The following is a 19,332-nucleotide window of genomic DNA, read 5'->3' as shown; positions in this document are numbered from 1 at the left end:
TTTCAAGGAAATTGTGTAATTTAAATACATCTTTCTTCCAAATGCCTTTCCCAGTTATATGAACAGCTATAACTCCTTTACAGCTCCGCCCCAAGGCACGCCCCTGACCACACCCTCTTCGGATATTTGAAATGTTCGTTGAAACGTAGTTAGACGTCAGCGAGAATGATTTCTAGGCTTTCCTCGAATTATTTATTTTTATGACGTAATCGCACCCGTTATAAAGCCACGCTAGGCTCCAACCCCGCCTCTGGTAACCCTGACAACACGGTGAGAGGCGGGTTAGCTTCCAAAGTGACCAATCAGCCGGCGCCTGTGCGGTCGGTTTAAACTCGACCAATGAGCGCGTCTCGTTAGTGTTGTTCCCAGGTTCATGGAGTCCCCTGGCAAGATGGCGGCGGCCGTGTCCGTTAGGAGTGGAGGCGGAGCGGCTGCGGGGAGCCGGGGAAGGATGTCCGCGGAGGGTAATGAGGCAGGCGAGCAAGTAACCCGCCTAGACCCGAAGGAGATTAGGAGCCGGGTGGAGAGGATGAAACGGGAGGTGAAAAACCGGAGGAAAGTGCTGATAAAGGGCCTTCCAACCGACATCAGCAACCAGGTGAGCGGCTGTCAGGGGGTCCTATAGAGTAAAGAGTATGTACGTACGTATGTATGTATGTATTTCTATAACTGTGCACTTATACAGTATAATGCGTACTTCCATATGGACTGACATCTGTATAATATATATATATATCTCAAGCATAGTAAATTTGGAGCAGGTAGGTTAATAATTTGTCCTTTATTTACTGGGTATTCCAGACTGTCCTTCCTGTCATCTGTTGATTAGTGTGTGTGATGTACATATACCTGTTACACGGCACTGTGATACGGCGGTGCTATAGAAAGCTGTACATGGTGTGTATGTATATAGATAGATATGATGTGCATATATAGATGTGGGTGTGCGTACATATAATGTATACAGTGCTGTCATATGATGTATATAAAGCTGTACAGTATGTATATATTTTTGTGTGTGTATATAGGTGTATGTGATGCTGTTCTGGAGGCCGGTCGCACCAAATCCTGATTTAGATTTCTCTTCTGTTCTCTTGCTTTGCGTTTTGTTAAATGATAAAAATAAACTTTTACTGTCTATTTCTGAAAACATTCTTACTTCGCAGCCTTTACTCGCCCCGTGCAGTGTGTATATAATATATATGTTTATATAATGTACAGAATGTTCCGGCCGGGTAACAGGCATGTATTATTCGCTGTCATTTCTATACATTATATGGCTGCTGTGTCTCGTTGGATCGTGTGATCGCCGCGCGCCCCTTTCAGTGGCCCCCTGACAATGGGATCCTGCGCGAATTCCTCTGCCCCCGACACACGCCCGCTGCCGTCACCTGACCCCCCCCACCTCACCCGCTCCGCCAGGGGCCTGAGTCTGGAACCGTGTCCCCTGTCTGTCTGCCCCCCCCCCTGTAATGGTGCTGTGTTAATAAATTGCACGTTTGATGTCATAGATCGTGGTGTGATGCTTTTATTTACTTACAGCTGGCTTGCCTGTTTACCCATTTGTACAACACTGCGGAATATGATGGCGCTATAAATCAACACACTTTAGCTTTATTTTGTAATTTAATGTGATTTATTATTTCCTCTCCTTCAGGAAGTCCACGATCTGTTGCGGGAATATGAGCTGAAATACTGTTTTGTGGATAAATACAAAGGAACTGGTAAGCGTGAATTATTGTGCAAGGTTGTTTTTTTTTTTTTTTTTTTTTTTTTTTATTAGCTTAATTTGTCTGTTGCTGGAGGGACAGAAAGGAAAACCTAAATCAGAATGTAGGTTCAGAAAAGATTCCATGTTTCTACCTACTAGAAGATATTTCGCCTGACTTCCTAAACTACCTTATCCCTGCCCCATGCATACTTTAATTCCCTCTCTGTATTACCCGCATGTGCTGGAAGGCATTACACTTCATTCTCACAATCGCTCAGGAATATTTTACTAAATCTTTCTCCTTGTCCTCTGTTTAACCCTTTCTTATGGCCGCCGTGTGATCTTATTTTTCTGATCATACATGGTGGAGGCTTTCACAAGTTTAGGGACATGTCCTGATCACCCATTCTGTGTTTAAAATTAAGGTGAATCCGTGGACTGGTAGAGAAGGTTTTTTCACTCCCATTTCTGTTCCCGTCCAGCCTTTGTAACGCTGCTGAATGGGGAGCAGGCAGAGTCCGCCATCCGCCGCTTCCACCAGACGCGACTCCGCGACCGAGAGATCTCCGTGCAGCTGCAGCCCACCGATGCCCTCCTCTGCATCGCCAACCTGCCCCACGGCTACACCCAGCAGCAGTTCGAGGATCTAGTCCGCCCCTTCGGGAACCTGGAGCGCTGTTTCCTGGTATACAACGGGGCCACTGGCCACCCCAAGGGCTACGGCTTCGTGGAGTACATGAAGAAGGACTCTGCCTCCCGTGCCAAATCTGACCTTCTAGGGCGCCAGCTGGGCGCGCGCACCCTGTATGTCCATTGGTCGGATGTCAGTCAGCTGACGTACGAGCTGCTGCACTCCCGCTGCCTGTGCGTGGAGCAGTTACAGGAGTGCGATGCTGGCGAGCTCAGGGAGGCTTTCTCAAAGACATGCTCTCCCGTCTTCTGCCAGGTACGTTCTGTCTTCAGCTTTCCCCACCCATCCTCTGTGTGTCGTAATTCAGGAAAACGCTTCTTATTCCTATTTTGGTGCTTACATTCTTGGCCTGTTGCCTGGGACTTGTTCTCCACTACGTCGAGGTTCTTGGGATGTACGCCTCTGTGATGCAGATGTGTATGTTTTGGAGCCGCGTGTCACGTGTTCTGGATCTGTGATTTAGACCTGTAAGGTGTTCTCGGGGATGCTGCATGTTACACGGTTTAGTGAGGGGCTTGAATACCGTTCCCTGCTGCGACGCTGTATGACATCAGAAGTAAGTCTCCGTTCCTCGGCGTCCCACTAATCTCTCTCTGATCCGTTCAGCTGGCTTACGGTCAGGACGGGCAGTTTAAAGGCTTTGCCGTCGTGGAGTACGAGTCGGACGTTGTGACCGAAGTCGTCCAGCAGCAGATGGATGGATCCGTGGTGGCTGGAAGTAAAGTCCGGGTTTCATTTTGTGCCCCCGGCCCGCCTGGCAGGAGTATGCTGGCGGCTCTCATAGCCGCGCAAGCAACGGTGAGTGGGCTAGCCGGATACACGGGGGGGTGTCCGAGGGACGTGTTCTGTGCGGCCTTGCATAGGGTGGTGAATGTTTACTGTGTGCTTCTGAGGGCTAGCTCGATGTTATCGAGTGTTTAGAACCCCTCCCTCTGTAAAATCTTATCTGTTTATATTGGCTTTGAGTTCAGAAATGGAGACTTCTCTCCCCTGTTTTGTGTGTAAACCTGCGCATGTGTGAGAGAGCTCCCATCTGGGCCACACGAGTTGGGTTCACCTTTGAAATCTGACGAGTGGCGGCAGCTGGTACCATGTATACTATATAAACTATTGATTCCTAGCGTACATGGACTCTCTTCTCCTATGGATTGCAGAACTCCAGCACGTATTGTTTCGGGAACTGGACTCCTTTAAAGCGTAGTTGCCGCCTGACTCTTTTCTTCTGTCTTCCCCGTAGGCGTTGAATCGCGGTAATGGACTTCTCCCAGAGCCCAACTTCCTCCAGATCCTAAACAGCCTGGGCTCTCCTGCCACACTGCAGCTGCTGCTAAACCCTCTGCTACACGGCGTGGCCGGGAATAAGCAAGGTGATGATGCCATAGCTGGTGCTTTCTGTCTGTCTATGGCTATACCCAATCCCAGCTACCGATTGCCTTTTAACTCTCTATTGACCCATGGTTTTGTTGCAGGGATCCTTGGCGCACCCCCTACCATGCCGCTTCTCTCCAGCCCTGCGCTCTCTACTGCTCTGCTGCAGCTGGTACTGCAGGCCCAGACAACACAGGTTGGTGCTCTCAAGATCATTTGTGTTAAGAGCACTAAACTAGCTTGACATGTGACCTACTATGTTGGGGGATTCCGGTGTGCATCCCCTGACACTTGTTTAATTTTTGCATTACTGATGTGTTTCTGCAGAAACCTGGTATTCTGGGAGACTCTCCACTCTCTGCATTGTATGGATCGGTGGGCTTATCACCCCAGCTTACCCCCACAACTACAAAACCACCCATGTCTGATTTAGGACTTGGTAAGATATTATGAGTTTGTCTAACCCTGTATAACGCACCAATAAAACGCTTAAAAATCTAATCGCTTAATAAACCATGCATTATGCAGGGCTGAGTCAGCCCTTCATACTGACTAGTGAAGTAAGTGGTGAATAGACCCTGTTGACTGAGGAAGGCCGTGGTCTACGACTGCTGCTGCAGACAAACCGGTTCTTTCCTTTCTCAATGTTTCTGATATTTGGATATAAAGTAATCGAACCCAATGTATTGTGTTTCTTGTGACAGGTAATCCAGTTGGCCCACCTTCCGAGCTAGGAACGCCACCTCTACCCCAGTTTGTGGGACCGATGGCATCTGAGTGGGAGAGTCCTCCTCCCACTCCTGCAATGGGCTCCTTGGTTGGACTTCAAAAGCCAGGAGAGCCTATGGTAAAACTTTTTTCCATTGAAAATCTCTTTGCCCTTCTGCCCCTGACTTCTGTACGGAGTGACCAAGATCCTGCATCTGGCTTTGTTTTACAGGCTTCCCTTTTGGGGGATCCACCAAGAGATCTGCACTCTTCTCAGTTCATGAATTTCCATGGCAGGAACAGCAGCACAGGATCTCTAGGTATGTGAGGAGGACGCACAGGACATGTCCTTCAACCTGGTGAGCAGATACTAAAACATGGACGCATGTCTTGTTTCTTCCCCCCCAACGTGCAGGTGCATCTAGTAAACCACCTTTATATAAGATGAAACCTCATGGAAGAACCCCTCTGGCTTCCATATCGGACTCGATCCTGACTCCCCCGGAAGGCTATCCATACGAATATCCAGGGGTGAGCAGAGCGTTCTGGGGCTGGCAAAATCTGGAAACGTTCTTGTCTCTGCGTATGAAGGTCAAGATATACCCTGTAGCCTATTATACTTTAACACAGAACCCCCCTCTCTCCTCAGGAGCTGACACCTCACATGTTCTCTCAAAACAGAGACCGCACTGTCCCAAACACGGGAGGCTATGAGCCAAGGCTAAAGGTGATGTATGAACCGCGTGACTCATGGGCAAAGGGCACACGCTTGTTGCGTTCTACAGTCTTGTGTAGAATGTGTCTTTTCCTTAATACCTTTTTGGGGTAATTATTGCTCCAGCTTGGATGAAACTCAAAGTCCCGGTTGCTGCTGCTGTCTCTGAACTCCTGTTTTTAGATCTGTGAAAATCTTTTTAAAAATGCTCTTTTATTAGGCATGGTTCTCTATTAATTGGTATATTTGTCTGCAGACACCCCCACCTTCCAGGTTTCGGAATCGCAGTAATAGTACCCCTGCCCCCCTGCCCCCGTTTAGCGCTGGGTCTCCATCCTCTTACTTCACGAGTGGCTTGCAGGCTGGGCGCCAGCAAACTCACCTGAATAAGGTAAGCGTATGAAGTGAACCCAACGCCCTGGTCAGTAGTTTTTTTTTTTTTTTTTTTTTTTTTTTTTTCTTCTTCTCTCTTCCTACTGATGTTAGAAAGTTTAGCTTTTGTCCAGAATGCACCAGATCTAGACTAAAAAAAAAATATATATTCTCTATCAGATGGGCAGGTGGGTTTCTCAGTCCTTGTCTTCTGTCCCACAGGCAGTTGGTGCGCTTCCAAGTAGCCCTGGAGGAGTAGCGATGGGCTTCGAGGACCAGAATGCTCCACCTACGAATGGACTCAAGGTGACTTCTTCCACCATCTATCGTCTCTGTACTACCCTAAACATGTTAATAATTCCTGCGCCTTTAACCTCATCTCTCTGCTCTCCAACAGACCCCTATCGGAGCTCAGAAACGAGGCTTTTCGCACTTAATCCCCTCTCCGGAGCCCAGCCCGGAAGGGGGCTATGTTGGCCAGCACTCACAAGGCCTGGGAGGCCACTACGCGGACTCTTACCTCAAGCGCAAGAGAATATTCTAGCGTGAGCCGGGAACGCGGTCATCAAGTGCTGCTGCTGCTCGTTTTCTTTTTAATTTCATTTTTAATTTTTTTTTTTAGTTTTTTTTATCCATTTTCTTTCCTATTAACTTATATCCAGGCTGCTATGGCAGTTTAAGGATTAAGGGATGGAATACGCTATTGGAATCCCATTCAAGGACAAAACGCCGTCTCCTACACCTTGAATGTGAATGCTATCTGTATTTATACTTTTTATGTTTGTTTGCTTTTAATTTAATTTTTTTTTTAACTGTCTTGTGTAGTTTTTAAACCTCTCTCCTGTTGCTAGTAGGGGATGATTATTATTACTTTGTGGAATCCCCTACCTTTTTTAATCCATTGAATGAGTTTCATTTCTTTACAGAACACACTGCCTCTTGTTTGTTATCATAGCTGCCTTCTTTAATCCTGTACCTGATTGGGGGGGGGGAGAGAGAGAGATCTCTTCTTGGCTGTGCGAGAGTATATGTTTCTTCACAATTTTCCCAAAACCTTTACATTTAATCCCTTTATCCATACTGGAACTAAAATCCGATTAAGTGTCCCGACTTCTGGACAAGTGATTATTTTTCTAATGTATTGCTCACGTGGCAAACACTATCTTTTTTTTTTATTTTTTTCTAATTTTTTTTTATATACTTTTTAATTTTTTATATTTTTTTTTTTCTCCCACTTTTCAGTATTTTTGAAATTGGCACTAGCAATGCATTAATTCTTTGATTCTATCACAGAGGTGGCTGTATTCTATTTTTATTTCGACAGTCTAGACTTTTTTTTTTTTTCTTTAAGATTATTGTAACTCTTTAACTAGACTCTTGTGTCACTATTCTCTTTTGCAAATCAGAAGTAAAAACCTATATTTATAACAGATCCGGTTTTTATATAATTTTTCTTAAGACTTAAACACTGCACGTCAGTGATATTTCGATATCGCACATCTACCTTTTCTAGGCTGGGGGGGACAAAAAAACTTGAAAAACTACAAAAAAAAAAATTCTCCTCTCGCTTAGCTAACTCCAGGTTATATATAAATATTTATATATATTCAATGGATTCTCAACTATGGTAAACTTTGGGCATGGGTGTAATCGCAGGAAACTCGTTATAATGTTGGAGGAATGGATTGATGATTTGGAAGCGTGAGTTGAGTTGCTGCCGGTAAATCAGGCATTGTCTTGCAGGATCAAGTAACTCTGCCTTTAAAATAGAAGCACATCTAAGAGCGCTCGGACCTCTAAACTGTGAATATTTATTTATACATCCCCCCCCCCTCCAGTACCGCGACTCTCGAGATGCTGACTAGGGTGAGGTTAATGCACATTCTTCCAATATTTTTTTATTTATTTTTCTCCTCTTTTGGCACGGGGGGGGGCTTTTAATTGCTATGTTATATTTCTGTGTTTTTGAGTGATCAGAATATATTGCAGTGGATATTTTCTTTTAAAGTATGCTTGGTTAGGGTATCGCTAATCATTGCCGTGTCAATACCAATAAAACTTGCTCCGAATGTTTTTTCTTGGAATTGCTGGAATGTTTTAATGGCTTTGCATGAAAAAAAAAAGATCTCTGCAGGAAATGGGTGCTTTTATATAAATTCCACCCCCTGCCTTATTAGCTGGCAAAGTGCCTCAGAAATATCACCCGTCAAATACAGGCTGTCGGGAAGAGACTCGACTGGCGTTGGGTTTGGTGGAGAATCGTTTCTCTGGGGGTCTTTAAGACTTATTTTTTTCGGTACTTACCCTTAGGAGCTTTCTGCCGTGTCGGGTTTAGGTGCAGCCTGGCCAAGGTTACAGAAGGACATCAACTTATTCTCCCCGGATAGAAATCCACCTTCGCTCATCATCTTGCGTCAGACCCTTTATGGAATATGTGGGGTCTCGCTGTATGAGGTTATACATACAGCAGTGATAACCCAGTGCTATGAATTTAAAATTAAAGCGTGTTAAATGTATACGTCTCTATGGTTCTTTCTCTGCCGATTATAGGAATTATGAACAAACATTCTGTTATCTGCGTTATATGGTGCGGTATTGTGCATCGCCACTGCTTTAACTATACATTTATATAGGGGCCAGACAAGGCTTTCCTACAGCAGAAGCTTACTGGGAATGGGGCTTCTTGATGTTATAGTGAGGACTGTGGGGGTGTATTCACTAAAGAGAGCGGCTGTCTTGTGACAGGAAAGCTGTGGGTTTTAACTCTTTCTTCTCTGTATGCTATGGAAAGGATGTCTGGCTGGCCCCGAATAAGGTATAGTTAAACCCTCCTACTTAAGATTTATTCAGGGTCAAAACAGCTTCTTGCTGGGGTAAACCTGCCGACGTTGGCCCTTCATCATGAAATGATCTGAAATAAGTTTTTAGTGAATATCTCTTTGGGTCAGGTGTTAAATCTCACATCCACACCCAGCTCCGCTTTGAATTTTACGCTAAATGTCTGAACAGGACAAGGTCTGGGGTAGTTCTAATAATTAGAAGACGGACGTTAGACACCTCCATGCCGGGGTCGTGTTATATCCTGATGATTCCTGCTTAGAGGTGTATATAGGAAGCCTGGAAAGAAGGGAACGCCTCCCTCCCAACATGTTCCTGGTACTGAATGGACCCTATAATAAAGTATTTTATTATACATCTGCCTGACGGTAACGCGATGGACATCTCTCTCCCAGCAAGCCTTGATTGCCATACCGGCCTCCATGTTCTCTTATGGAAAGACTGGGTGCCCCCCATGGGTTTCAGGTGATGCTTGGCGGGACTTAAAGTGAAGGCCCCCTCATACGGACCGGTCATTAGCATTAAGCCCTGTCTGAATAACATTTCCCGCCAAGCCGAGAGCAATATCTTAAAGTTCTGTCCTGATATGCAGGATTGTACAAGGAGCTACCGCCGCTTCCATGACATGGATAGACGTGAGCTGTGGAAGGATCTGCCCCTGCTTTCTATTCTTATATACATTTCACAAGCTTCAGCTCAAACTAGTTTTACCTGAGTAAACACACGATGCAGCTTTTAAACGACCATTTCATCTGCAGAAGGGAAAAAGATACCCAACCCAAGCGGGCCCTCCATAAAGCAATTAGCCCCCTTAATTACCAACTTTAATTGTTGGGTTTATTTCCACCACCAGCCCTGCTCACCCTAAACATCCAACAGACACCGCATCAGATAGCCGGCTAAACCGTCTCACGCAGCAGCAGACGGTGCCGCGATCTAAGGAAACACGGAAACAGATGAGTAACGGAGTCCTTGGCATCTATCAGTTGGGAAAGGGTTAAAGAGCTTTTTCTAGGACTCCAGGGACGAGAGCCGTTATCTGCGATGAGCGGAGCGACGTGTAAAGAACCGCAGGACTCCGTTGCTTCGGTTGAGGTCGGCGCTCACAATTCTACAGTTAGAGAAGCAAAAACGGCATCCGGGGCAGAGTCACAAGACGAAAACCACTGCTGGCCAAAACACACACACACACACCGGCTCCTCTCACGTTTACCAAAAACATCTTTATGACCCCCAAGAGATTTGGGATAACGTCCCACAGGCTGATGAGTCGAAAGCGGAGCAGCATTACACCAGAAGAACTTCAGAGTCCGTCACACGCGGTGTTCGTCGGGAGATGATTTAGGATCTGGACCACTTCCCCTAATCGACGGAACCATTAATTCTGCTGGAGGAAGCCATTACCTTCAAGAAAACACAGCATCTTCTCTTCCATGCGTATATAAAAAAAAATATTATAATTCAATAATGTCTTTCAGGGTCCCTAGAAGACACAATGTATAAAGAAAGAAAACGTGTATAAATATATTCTATTAAATACACTCTACAAATATCAAACCTGCAAACTTAACAGGTAAAACATCCACCAATAAACAAGGAAAAGTATGGCTGCAGATTTTAATTAAAAAACAAAAACAAAACGTATACAGCTGGTTAATTTAAAAAGCATGCAAAGTAATAAAAAACCCACCAATCATTCTAAACTCTGATCTGCGGCTGGATGCCAGGTAGTAGTGGATCAGTGGGGTAATTCACAAAGGAGCTGGAGGGGCAAATATCAGGTCTAGAGCAAGATGCGTACAGACAGAACCAACAGCCTTTGGGATGCGTCTTGTAATCGTAACTCTTATGGGGAGCTTCACTTTATTGATAAAAATCATTTAGACCGGAAATGCCCCGTTATAAAGGGTCTGTACAGCTTCTCGCTCGCTGTTTGGCAGCGGCATTTACCGTCGGTGCTCCCAGCCTTCCTCTCCCCGGCCGTTTCTTCAATATGTTGGACTCTCGAGGTCGGCGTACCTAGGAAGGGCCATCGCCGGGTAACCCGAATATTATAAAAAAAAAAAAAAAAATGTAAAAAAAAGTTTTGAGAAGTTCCTACCTTTAGGGGCTGCAGCGCGAAGCTTCCTCTGCTTGGAGGGGCAATCGGTGGCAGTGAATGGGTGAGAGAGAGACCACTTACTTGGACCAGGACCCCGCTGTAGCGTCTCTGTGTAAATGTAGAAGGAATAATTCTAGAGCAGGGATACTTCGTTGGTTTCCGGGGCAATTACTCCGATTACCACCTCGCACCGGAACTGCCCTCAATACCTAGAAGATGTATAAAGCAGCCCCCCTACTTTATAGAGAAGGTTTACGAGGGTTCAACACAGCTTCGTATCCGCTCCATCGCCCGGTAGAGATGGGAAGGAGGTGCTTTTAAACTATCAGAAATGAGACATTTCACCAAAACATCACATATTGTGAACAATAAAGAGCAAGAGGGTCCTTAGTCCTAGAAACAGCAGATCAGCCCCCGTTCAGCCGTCTAGTGGCCCGTTTCTCCTGCTGTAAACACTCAGACCTTAATCAGTCGTTGGTCTCGTTTTAGATAAAGGAACCATATCGTACCACCCATTGTATTAGCATCTACCACTTCTGCTGGGAGGCTGTTCTACTTATCTACCACCTTCTCAGTAAAGCGTGAACATTTAAACGGCTAAACACAAATATTAAGTACAAACAGAAGACACAGGTATATAACCGAAGATATGATGCAGATCTTACATAGCAGGCTGGGGGATCTCACCAAGACACCGTACACCAGAGCCCAAGTGTCCTATACCTGACTACAACTCACATAATGCTCAGCCAGGCACCTTTTCATATACCGGCTGAAACTCATAGAATATAGTATGCATCAGACATTTCCGGAATGGGCAGACACCAGGTAGTTGCAGGATGCCAACTCTCATCACCCCAAGTTATGACACATGCTGGCTGGGAGTTGTTAGGACAAATGATATTCCCTATAACCAAAACAGCATCATGGGAGACACCTTGCCGGGTTAACACAAGCTACTGGTACATTCTTTCAGAAACAATATTATATATATTACACACCATCCGGTAATCAGTGTTGGTTTCAGGATAGCTCTGTTAAAAGTCCCTCTACCACCTCTGCTTGGAGTATGTTCCACTTACCTACCACCAGCACAGCAAAGTAAGGTAAATCTAAAGCGGCTCTCTTGTTTTAGATTATGACCTCCTGCACGAGAATAAGGGTTAATCGGAGCTTTTCATCAGACACGCCATTTATAACCGCTCATGATTGTATAATAACGTCAAACGCTCCCACCCTGTTCTTATAACCAATAAACCACTAACATTCGCAACAAGCGTATCCGTTAACTTACAAACTCGCTACAATTTAATATGTTTTTTTTTTAAGCCAATTTTAGTCCATTTTACAATCTGCCCCACCAGCTCCATTTACCCCAAAACCTTTAAGAGAAAGAGAGAGGGGGCATTGGTGGGTCTCCTTTTATAGATAAAGCCCTTAAGGGGGTCTGGGCGGTCCTAGAGCCCGCTAACAGGTGATTTAATTAAGGAAGACTCCTCCTATCCCATTAACCCCTCATCAACCAAACAGATCAGATCAATCCAGTGTTGTAGATGGGAAGCCATTGCAAGTCCAGGATCTAAGGAGTTAAAAACCCCCCCATTTCATCAGAAGTATCCCTCATAACATGGACTTTAATTTTCTATACATGGCAGAGGGGATCAGGAGGAATAAGGACTTTTCTCTGCTTACTCCCCTGCAGGATCCACTGGTAGATGTCTCCGGCAGCCCTAAGGGATCAGACCCACCAGAACCCCAAATTGTAATCTGATAAAGTCTATTGATTTCAGGCCAGATTCACTAAGCATCGCTCAGGAGAAGCAGTGGATCTGATCAGACTCCCCAGCAGCATGGAAGGGATGCTGTTTGCGGATGGGGAATACCCGGATTTTTCCCTCCTCAAAGAGGTGCTCTCCCCACCCTGCTGGGAAGCGAGTCCTTCCAAAGATCCCCATTTGGAAAGGCAATGGATGCAAGACGAGACCCTGCAGTACCGCCGACAGCCGCTAGATGTCCCTACCGGACAAGCAACGCCGAGCAGCCGTGGATGCGCTTCTCCGATGCGGCCAGCAGAGGGAGCGCTGAAAGCCAGCGGGGAGGAGACGGCAGCGCAGCACTGCGGAGTGGCCAGCAGAGGGAGCGCCACGCACCGTGACAGGTGTGAGGGAGAGGGGTATTTATTTTATAATAGTAAGAAAAAGGTCACAAAGTGGGGTATTTTAATGACTGACGTAATAAAGGAAGAACAATGAAATACAGACAGGGATACACAGATCTGATAACACCAGGTCTGCTATTAGTGCTAAAACTCACATGTTGGGGTACTTCAGGGGCAGATTAAGAGGCAAATGGTTTAATTCTAGTGAGAATGGGTGTTGGTGGTTACTTACAAATAGTAAATAGTCTAGAATGGCTAATTATGGAATAAATGAGGTTGTGGTAAACTGGGGTGGATACAGGGCTTATAACACGGGGCAGAGGGGTAAATGGGTGTCATAGAGGGTATGAGGAGGAGGAATGCGGGCACAATGGTTACAGAGGATTACATAAAGATTGTCAAGTAATGGGGTACTACCCCAGTGCTGCAGCATTAACACTTTGCTTGCCAGGGGGCTTTGGCTGCTCCCAGGAATTTAAAGGGTTAATCACACGTGTATGTCTCCCGTTGTGGTGTTTGTGGTATTATCGGGCCGTGTGTTACTCCGTGCCCCCTGGCCCCCCTCCCCCCCCGGGGTTCAATCGGAAACATGCTTATAATACCCGTTTTAGTCAGAATTCTATCCCTTTATCATTATTAACCATATCTCTGGGCCGGGGTGGCACTTGGGGCACTTTTGCTTCCCGCTCATTTTATTCCCGCTCAATTTGCCCCCAATACCTCAAGGTTTCACACCCTCAGTGAGCAGTGAATATTTCCACGCACTCCGTGGGCTGGAAACACCCGAGTGGAGAATATTAGCAGAAAGAAAACAAAGTTTCCTTATATTTCATCTCCAAATGTTCTAAAGCAGAATGTCAGTGAGTGGCAGTGATACATTATATCAGAGGGGGGAGCAGTGATACATTATATCAGAGGGGGGAGCAGTGATACATTATATCAGAGGGGGGTCAGTGATACATTATATCAGAGGGGGGTCAGTGATACATTATATCAGAGGAGGGGAGCAGTGAGATATTATATCAGAAGGGGGAGCAGTGATACATTATATCAGAGGGGAGCAGTGATATATTATATCAGAGGAGGGGAGCAGTGAGATATTATATCAGAAGGGGGAGCAGTGATATATTATATCAGAGGGGAGCAGTGATATATCAGAGGAGGGGAGCAGTGAGATATTATATCAGAAGGGGGAGCAGTGATACATTATATCAGCGGGGGGAGCAGTGATTTATTCTATCAGAGGGGGGAGCAGTGATACATTATATCAGAGGGGGTCAGTGATACATTATATCAGAGGGGGTCAGTGATACATTATATCAGAGGGGGGAGCAGTGATTTATTCTATCAGAGGGGGGAGCAGTGATTTATTCTATCAGAGGGGGGAGCAGTGATTTATTATATCAGAGGGGGGAGCAGTGATTTATTATATCAGAGGGGGGGAGCAATGATACATTATATCAGAGGGGGAGCAGTGATACATTATATCATAGGGGGCAGTGATACATTATTTCATAGGGGGGCAGTGATACATTATTTCATAGGGGGGCAGTGATACATTATTTCATAGGGGGCAGTGATACATTATTTCATAGGGGGGCAGTGATACATTATTTCATAGGGGGGCAGTGATACATTATATCATAGGGGGAGCAGTGATACATTATATCATAGGGGGAGCAGTGATACATTACATCACACAAGCTTTTAACATATCAGTTTAATTAGTCTCCAACTGAGAATATTGTAATAAAACCCCTCATCGGGGCAGAAGGGTATTACGGCTCCCCTTCTGGAAGAGTAATATGACTTATTGGATGATGTGTGTATTTGTTTGTAAATAACACAAAACCCTTCCTCAGTAATTACAAATAAACCAGTTTAATGGTGTTTATTGTTAAAAAGTAAAGGCAACAAAAGGGGGTATTTACTTTAAGAAAGCATCTACAGGGGAAAAAACAAATAAACCCAACGGGACAGCTGCCAACGGCCGTCCCCTGGTGCCAGGAGATAAATAACTGCAATAAAATGATGTCTGTCTACCCAACAGGCTTGGGCCCGGTATCAATACCCTGCCGCAGATCATCAGTGTTAATAGCCCAACATTTAAAAAGTGTTACCACGTAGATGGCGGTAGGTAGATTAATGGAACAGCCTCCCAACAGAAGTGGTAGCGGGTAATTGGTTGAGGGGATTTAAACATGCATGGGACAGGCATATGGGTCCTGAATCTAAGACGGGACCAACGACATATATTTGGTAAAATAATTGCATAACTTGATTTTCATGAATCATATACATATATTATTTTTTTGCTATTATTTTTTAAATTTGTTCTTAAAGCTCTGTTTTGGAAAATTTGGAGCCCTGGCGTCCCTCAAGGGGTCACATCCACAACTTGAGACGTCGCAGAAATAAGATGAGATGCTTGCTGCAGATACCGAAGCCGAACGTCATATATTTTCTGCGAGAAAGTTTGAAGCTCCTTCCCAAGGTGGAAAAGCGAGAGTTTAATTCCGCGACCCCCTGCACAGAAGATACGGCCAACCAGCAAAGCAATTCCCCCATGTACCAGCCCAACTGCCCCCCTCGCCTATGGAACTACTACGCAAACAGCTCACCTGTGGTCAATCACAAAACATCGCTACAAAGTTGCAATGAAATGGAACTGTTGAACCTGATCAGCATAAAGTGCAGCCGCTTGGGAAAAGCAGGCCGGTGGCAGGAAGACGGAGCCAGAGAAGACCCCCAATTAAAAATACACCAGGGGGGGTTTAGAGGGAGCGACGGAGTGTTGCGAAATGCCTCAAACGGTAATAAGGGTCCGGATGTTCCGTTATGTGCCGACCCCAATCAGAGTCGTAATAAAAATAATATTAACCCTCAAACTGTCTGTGAAGAGCGCGGCTCTTGTGATAAAGAAAAAGTAAAGGTTCCGGGTGAGCGTGAAGACAAGACTCTGAGACGTTCTTGCCCCTTTAAAAATGGACAACAGAACCTTTTGGTCCCCGGCAGAAAGAGCTCCAGGAAGCAGACAGCTCCGGTGAAAAGCGCGGAGAAGGACGATCCCTCGTTCCGGGGAGTCGAGTTTCGGATGCGCATGGAGAAGGAGCACGGTGGGGATTATCGCCTCATAGTGACATCGTTGTACAGGTACGTGTGTAGTGATTGGGAAACAGGTAAATTTCACCTTAAATTTGTTTTCTCCATAATATAACCACGCATAGGCAAGTACTGCCAAGACACAGCCATTAACATGCGGGTAGATATACAGCACTTTTTGGAGTATCGCTGTATAAATACCCCAGTCATGTGACATCGGACGCCCTACACATACTTCACAAAGCCTCACTCGGAGGTAGTCTACGTAGGTCTGATCCTCTCTTCTACGTCTTCTTTTCACAGGAGAGTAAAACAAAAAAGCACCAAGAAATCCAAGCGCGGATATAATGTGTTGTCCAGCGGCTCCGACGACGACCAGCTTTCTTCATTTGCAAGAAGTACGTGAGATAATAATTCCCAACAGCAAACTACGGATGTTTCACAGCCTGCTGGGCACCAAAGGGATTGGCGCTTCTGATTTTGCACCAGAGGCCGTTTATTACGATGGCCCCGCTTTATCTGTCTCTCTATAACCCGCTTTTGGTGCTCGGTGGGTAATATAACCAGATTCTTACACAATTAGAGGCAACCCTGCACTGCTTCTGTGTCTCTTCTGCGTGGTGAAGCGCCCCAAATGATCCAACCAGTTCACAAACCCTCCTGTTTAACCCTTTGCCTACTGGTGGCCTAGACAATACATTTCCATTTTTTTTTAAAAGGTTAACATGCCATACAGGCTAGTAACTTAGCAGAACGTGCAGCGCAGGTTCCTTAGGAATATAAGGTGTTCTAGTTGGGTCGCTATGCCGCACAAGCTGCGCGAGGAGCTATGTTGGACATTGTTTTTTAATTTGAAGGTCTGTAGGCAGGGCATGACTATCCTTGGTTTACATATGGGCCCCTGGGCCAATTTGAGGGCCAGTTGGTTCTATTTCTTCATTGATTGAATGTAGTCTGGCCCCTAATCCATATTCTGTGGTTTGGTATGAGGTCCTCCAAGTTGGATAATACTCTTAGGAGCTGGTACTAGGGTCTGTGTCAATTGTCTCAGGGACCTCACCCTTTTGTTGATCTAGTTGGCTGAAGTAGAGATCCATACTGTATGCTTCCATACCATACCCCTTTATCTCACAGTGTAGCCATATGTGCTACTGGGGTCACTGGAGCCCCTCCTGTTTTATCACGCTAGGCCATACATTTTTGTGGGACTGATCCCTTTATCTGGACGCAAATGAGAAAAAGTAGGTGGGAGCAGCTGTACCCCTAAACCGCGCTGCCTCCGTGTAGAGACAAAATCTGTATCGTTGGTATCGTTATTGATCAGTGTTGGTTTGCGTGAGTCTCGTGGGGGGGGCGGCTACTATATATAGACTCGGGTTGTCTTTGATTTAGAGGGGGATCGACTGACGCTGAAATGGCTGAAGCCAATCGTAGACCCTCGGTAGGCTTAGCCTAGCCTTAATCATTGTGTCTAATCTAAAATGATAACATTGCTCTGCTTGCCTTTAGTTCATATACCATGAAAGGACCGTGAACTCACTACAGTATAACTATCTGGATCGGTTTAATGCGGGGGAAATTTTATGGGATATGGGATAAAATAACCATACCCTGCTCGTCTTTCTATTAAGGGACCAAGCAATGTGCTTCATGTAAAACTCAGAAGACCCCCCTGTGGAGAGATGCTGAGGATGGAACCCCGCTTTGCAATGCCTGTGGGATCAGGTAACACAATGTACACAGCATTCCGTGCCTTACGTATAATAACATTGTATCCATCCTCCTATAACCCCCTCTATTGCTCTGTATAACCCCCAGTGCTTCCCCTCTTTGGCCAGCTCTTCCGGTATTGACTGCCTCTCTATGTTCTTGGCTGCAAAGGTACAAGAAATACGGAGTGAGATGCTACGACTGTTGGAATATTCCCAAGAGAGACGGGAAAACGTGTTCCAGATACTGTGAATGTGGCGGAACCTTCCGTGCTCAGCCGTGAAAAGCCAGTTTCACTCTTGACTCGCCGGACACATTATATTTATAGGTGACTTTTTATGCTTTAAATAGAACATTTTTGGCTTTTAGTGGGTTTTGGGGGGCGCTATATGTGGGGGAGAAGACGTCGGTGAATGTATCTATTTAAGAGCAACTAACTCACGGAATGAAATACAACAAAAAGAACAATCATTACTTTATACATACTTAATGGTCAGGTGTCCCAATACTTTTGTCCATATAGTGTATATTCTTAATATCTAAAATGCTGCTTTTTTAATATATTTTTGCACCAGCTCTCAAAATCGTTTGTTAATCATGCGTGGCTCTCATTAAATGAAAGGTCGGAGACCCAACTATATCCCAATTATATCTGTCTGTTTTCTTTTCTTTTGCAGGCAAGTGAAGATTGCTGATCGAATAGGATATTTAATGAGATAATTTCTTATTCCTTTTTGTTTATTTTGTGAAGTAGGACTCTGTAACTGTTTTTCTTACAGAGCAATAAATTGTTTTTCTACGGTCAGATGGTGTCAGTGGTGGCTCCGTCTTCCATACGGACTCAAGTTCCCATTGCCAGCGTAGGATACTGGGGAGGGCTGGCACGGGGGCAGTTACCCCGTTCCTCCAGGTGGGGGGGGCTGGAAAAGGAGGCAGAGGGGCAAATGCTCTCTGGGAGGTTTTGATTGAGAGATTTTCAGCCACCACCTGAAGCTTCATTGTATGTTTTACTTGTAATTCCACCCAACACCCCCCCCCCGTATGTCTTCCTATTGTGCCTTCAGAAGGAAATACCGACAGTGATCCTTGTGGCCCGGTTTCGGGGTTTGCACTCAAACAAGAATGATTAACGGAAATGATTATAGGAAACGTACACACATTGACACAGACGTCTCTTTCTTGCATAGTTCTGCCCAGCAGCCCGATAACAGGAAACCCACGGCCTTCGTCTCTATGCCCTGCGTGTCAAAAGGGTGCAATACACATAATGGCTCACGGCTTGACTATAAATTACGTTGTTTTTTTTTTAATAAACAGAGAAATACAAGTTTAAGGTTAGAGTAGGAAGATCAGTAAATTATATTTAACATTAATGGCAAATTTTATGTATTCAACCTTTTATTTTTTTATTTTCTTGGAAACCATGCAACACCAAGTATCAAAGGACCGGTTTAATATCCATGGCAGCCCCAGTAGAAAAATGCATATTAAAGTACTTTATGGGGGGGGGGGATAATCTGATGCAGAATCTGCAGCCCTCCACCTGCAGCTGCCCTCCTCCTCCATGGTCCAGTGATTCTTGCCACTGATTGGCTGCTTCAAGTGGTAGGAAAGCACTCTCATTGAAGTCGATGAAAGTGCTTTCCGTGCATGAGCAGAAATGGAGGTCGGATTCCCACCATATCTCCTGCACAGCAACTATCTGGGGATGTGGCAAGAGGCAAATACATACGGGGCTTGAACCGTGGCTCCCACGTATATAGATGTTGATCATTCGTTACCGTGTCAAGTGATATAACTTTGTCTGTGTGTGTTTACATCCTTACTGGATCCTTATTGGGCTCCTATATTGGGATTT

General features: G+C 45.3%; 1 protein-coding gene across 1 annotated transcript; it reads left to right on the top strand.

Annotated features, from left to right (window-relative positions):
* Nucleotides 1-396: 396 nt before the first annotated feature.
* On the top strand, nt 397-6,135 carry RAVER1 (ribonucleoprotein, PTB binding 1). Its single transcript, XM_053464843.1, has 14 exons — nt 397-598; nt 1,658-1,724; nt 2,194-2,657; nt 3,009-3,200; nt 3,640-3,769; nt 3,872-3,966; nt 4,098-4,209; nt 4,475-4,617; nt 4,711-4,798; nt 4,894-5,009; nt 5,128-5,205; nt 5,450-5,584; nt 5,788-5,871; nt 5,963-6,135. The coding sequence occupies exons 1-14, from the start codon at nt 452-454 to the stop codon at nt 6,107-6,109; spliced, it is 1,998 nt and encodes a 665-aa protein (XP_053320818.1). The 5' UTR covers nt 397-451; the 3' UTR covers nt 6,110-6,135.
* The last annotated feature ends 13,197 nt before the right edge of the window (nt 6,136-19,332 follow it).

The sequence above is a fragment of the Spea bombifrons genome, chromosome 4, assembly GCF_027358695.1.
Source record: "Spea bombifrons isolate aSpeBom1 chromosome 4, aSpeBom1.2.pri, whole genome shotgun sequence".
NCBI lineage: Eukaryota > Metazoa > Chordata > Amphibia > Anura > Pelobatidae > Spea > Spea bombifrons.
Note: the sequence above shows the minus strand (reverse complement) of the source record. Positions and strands in the feature narration are given on the sequence as shown.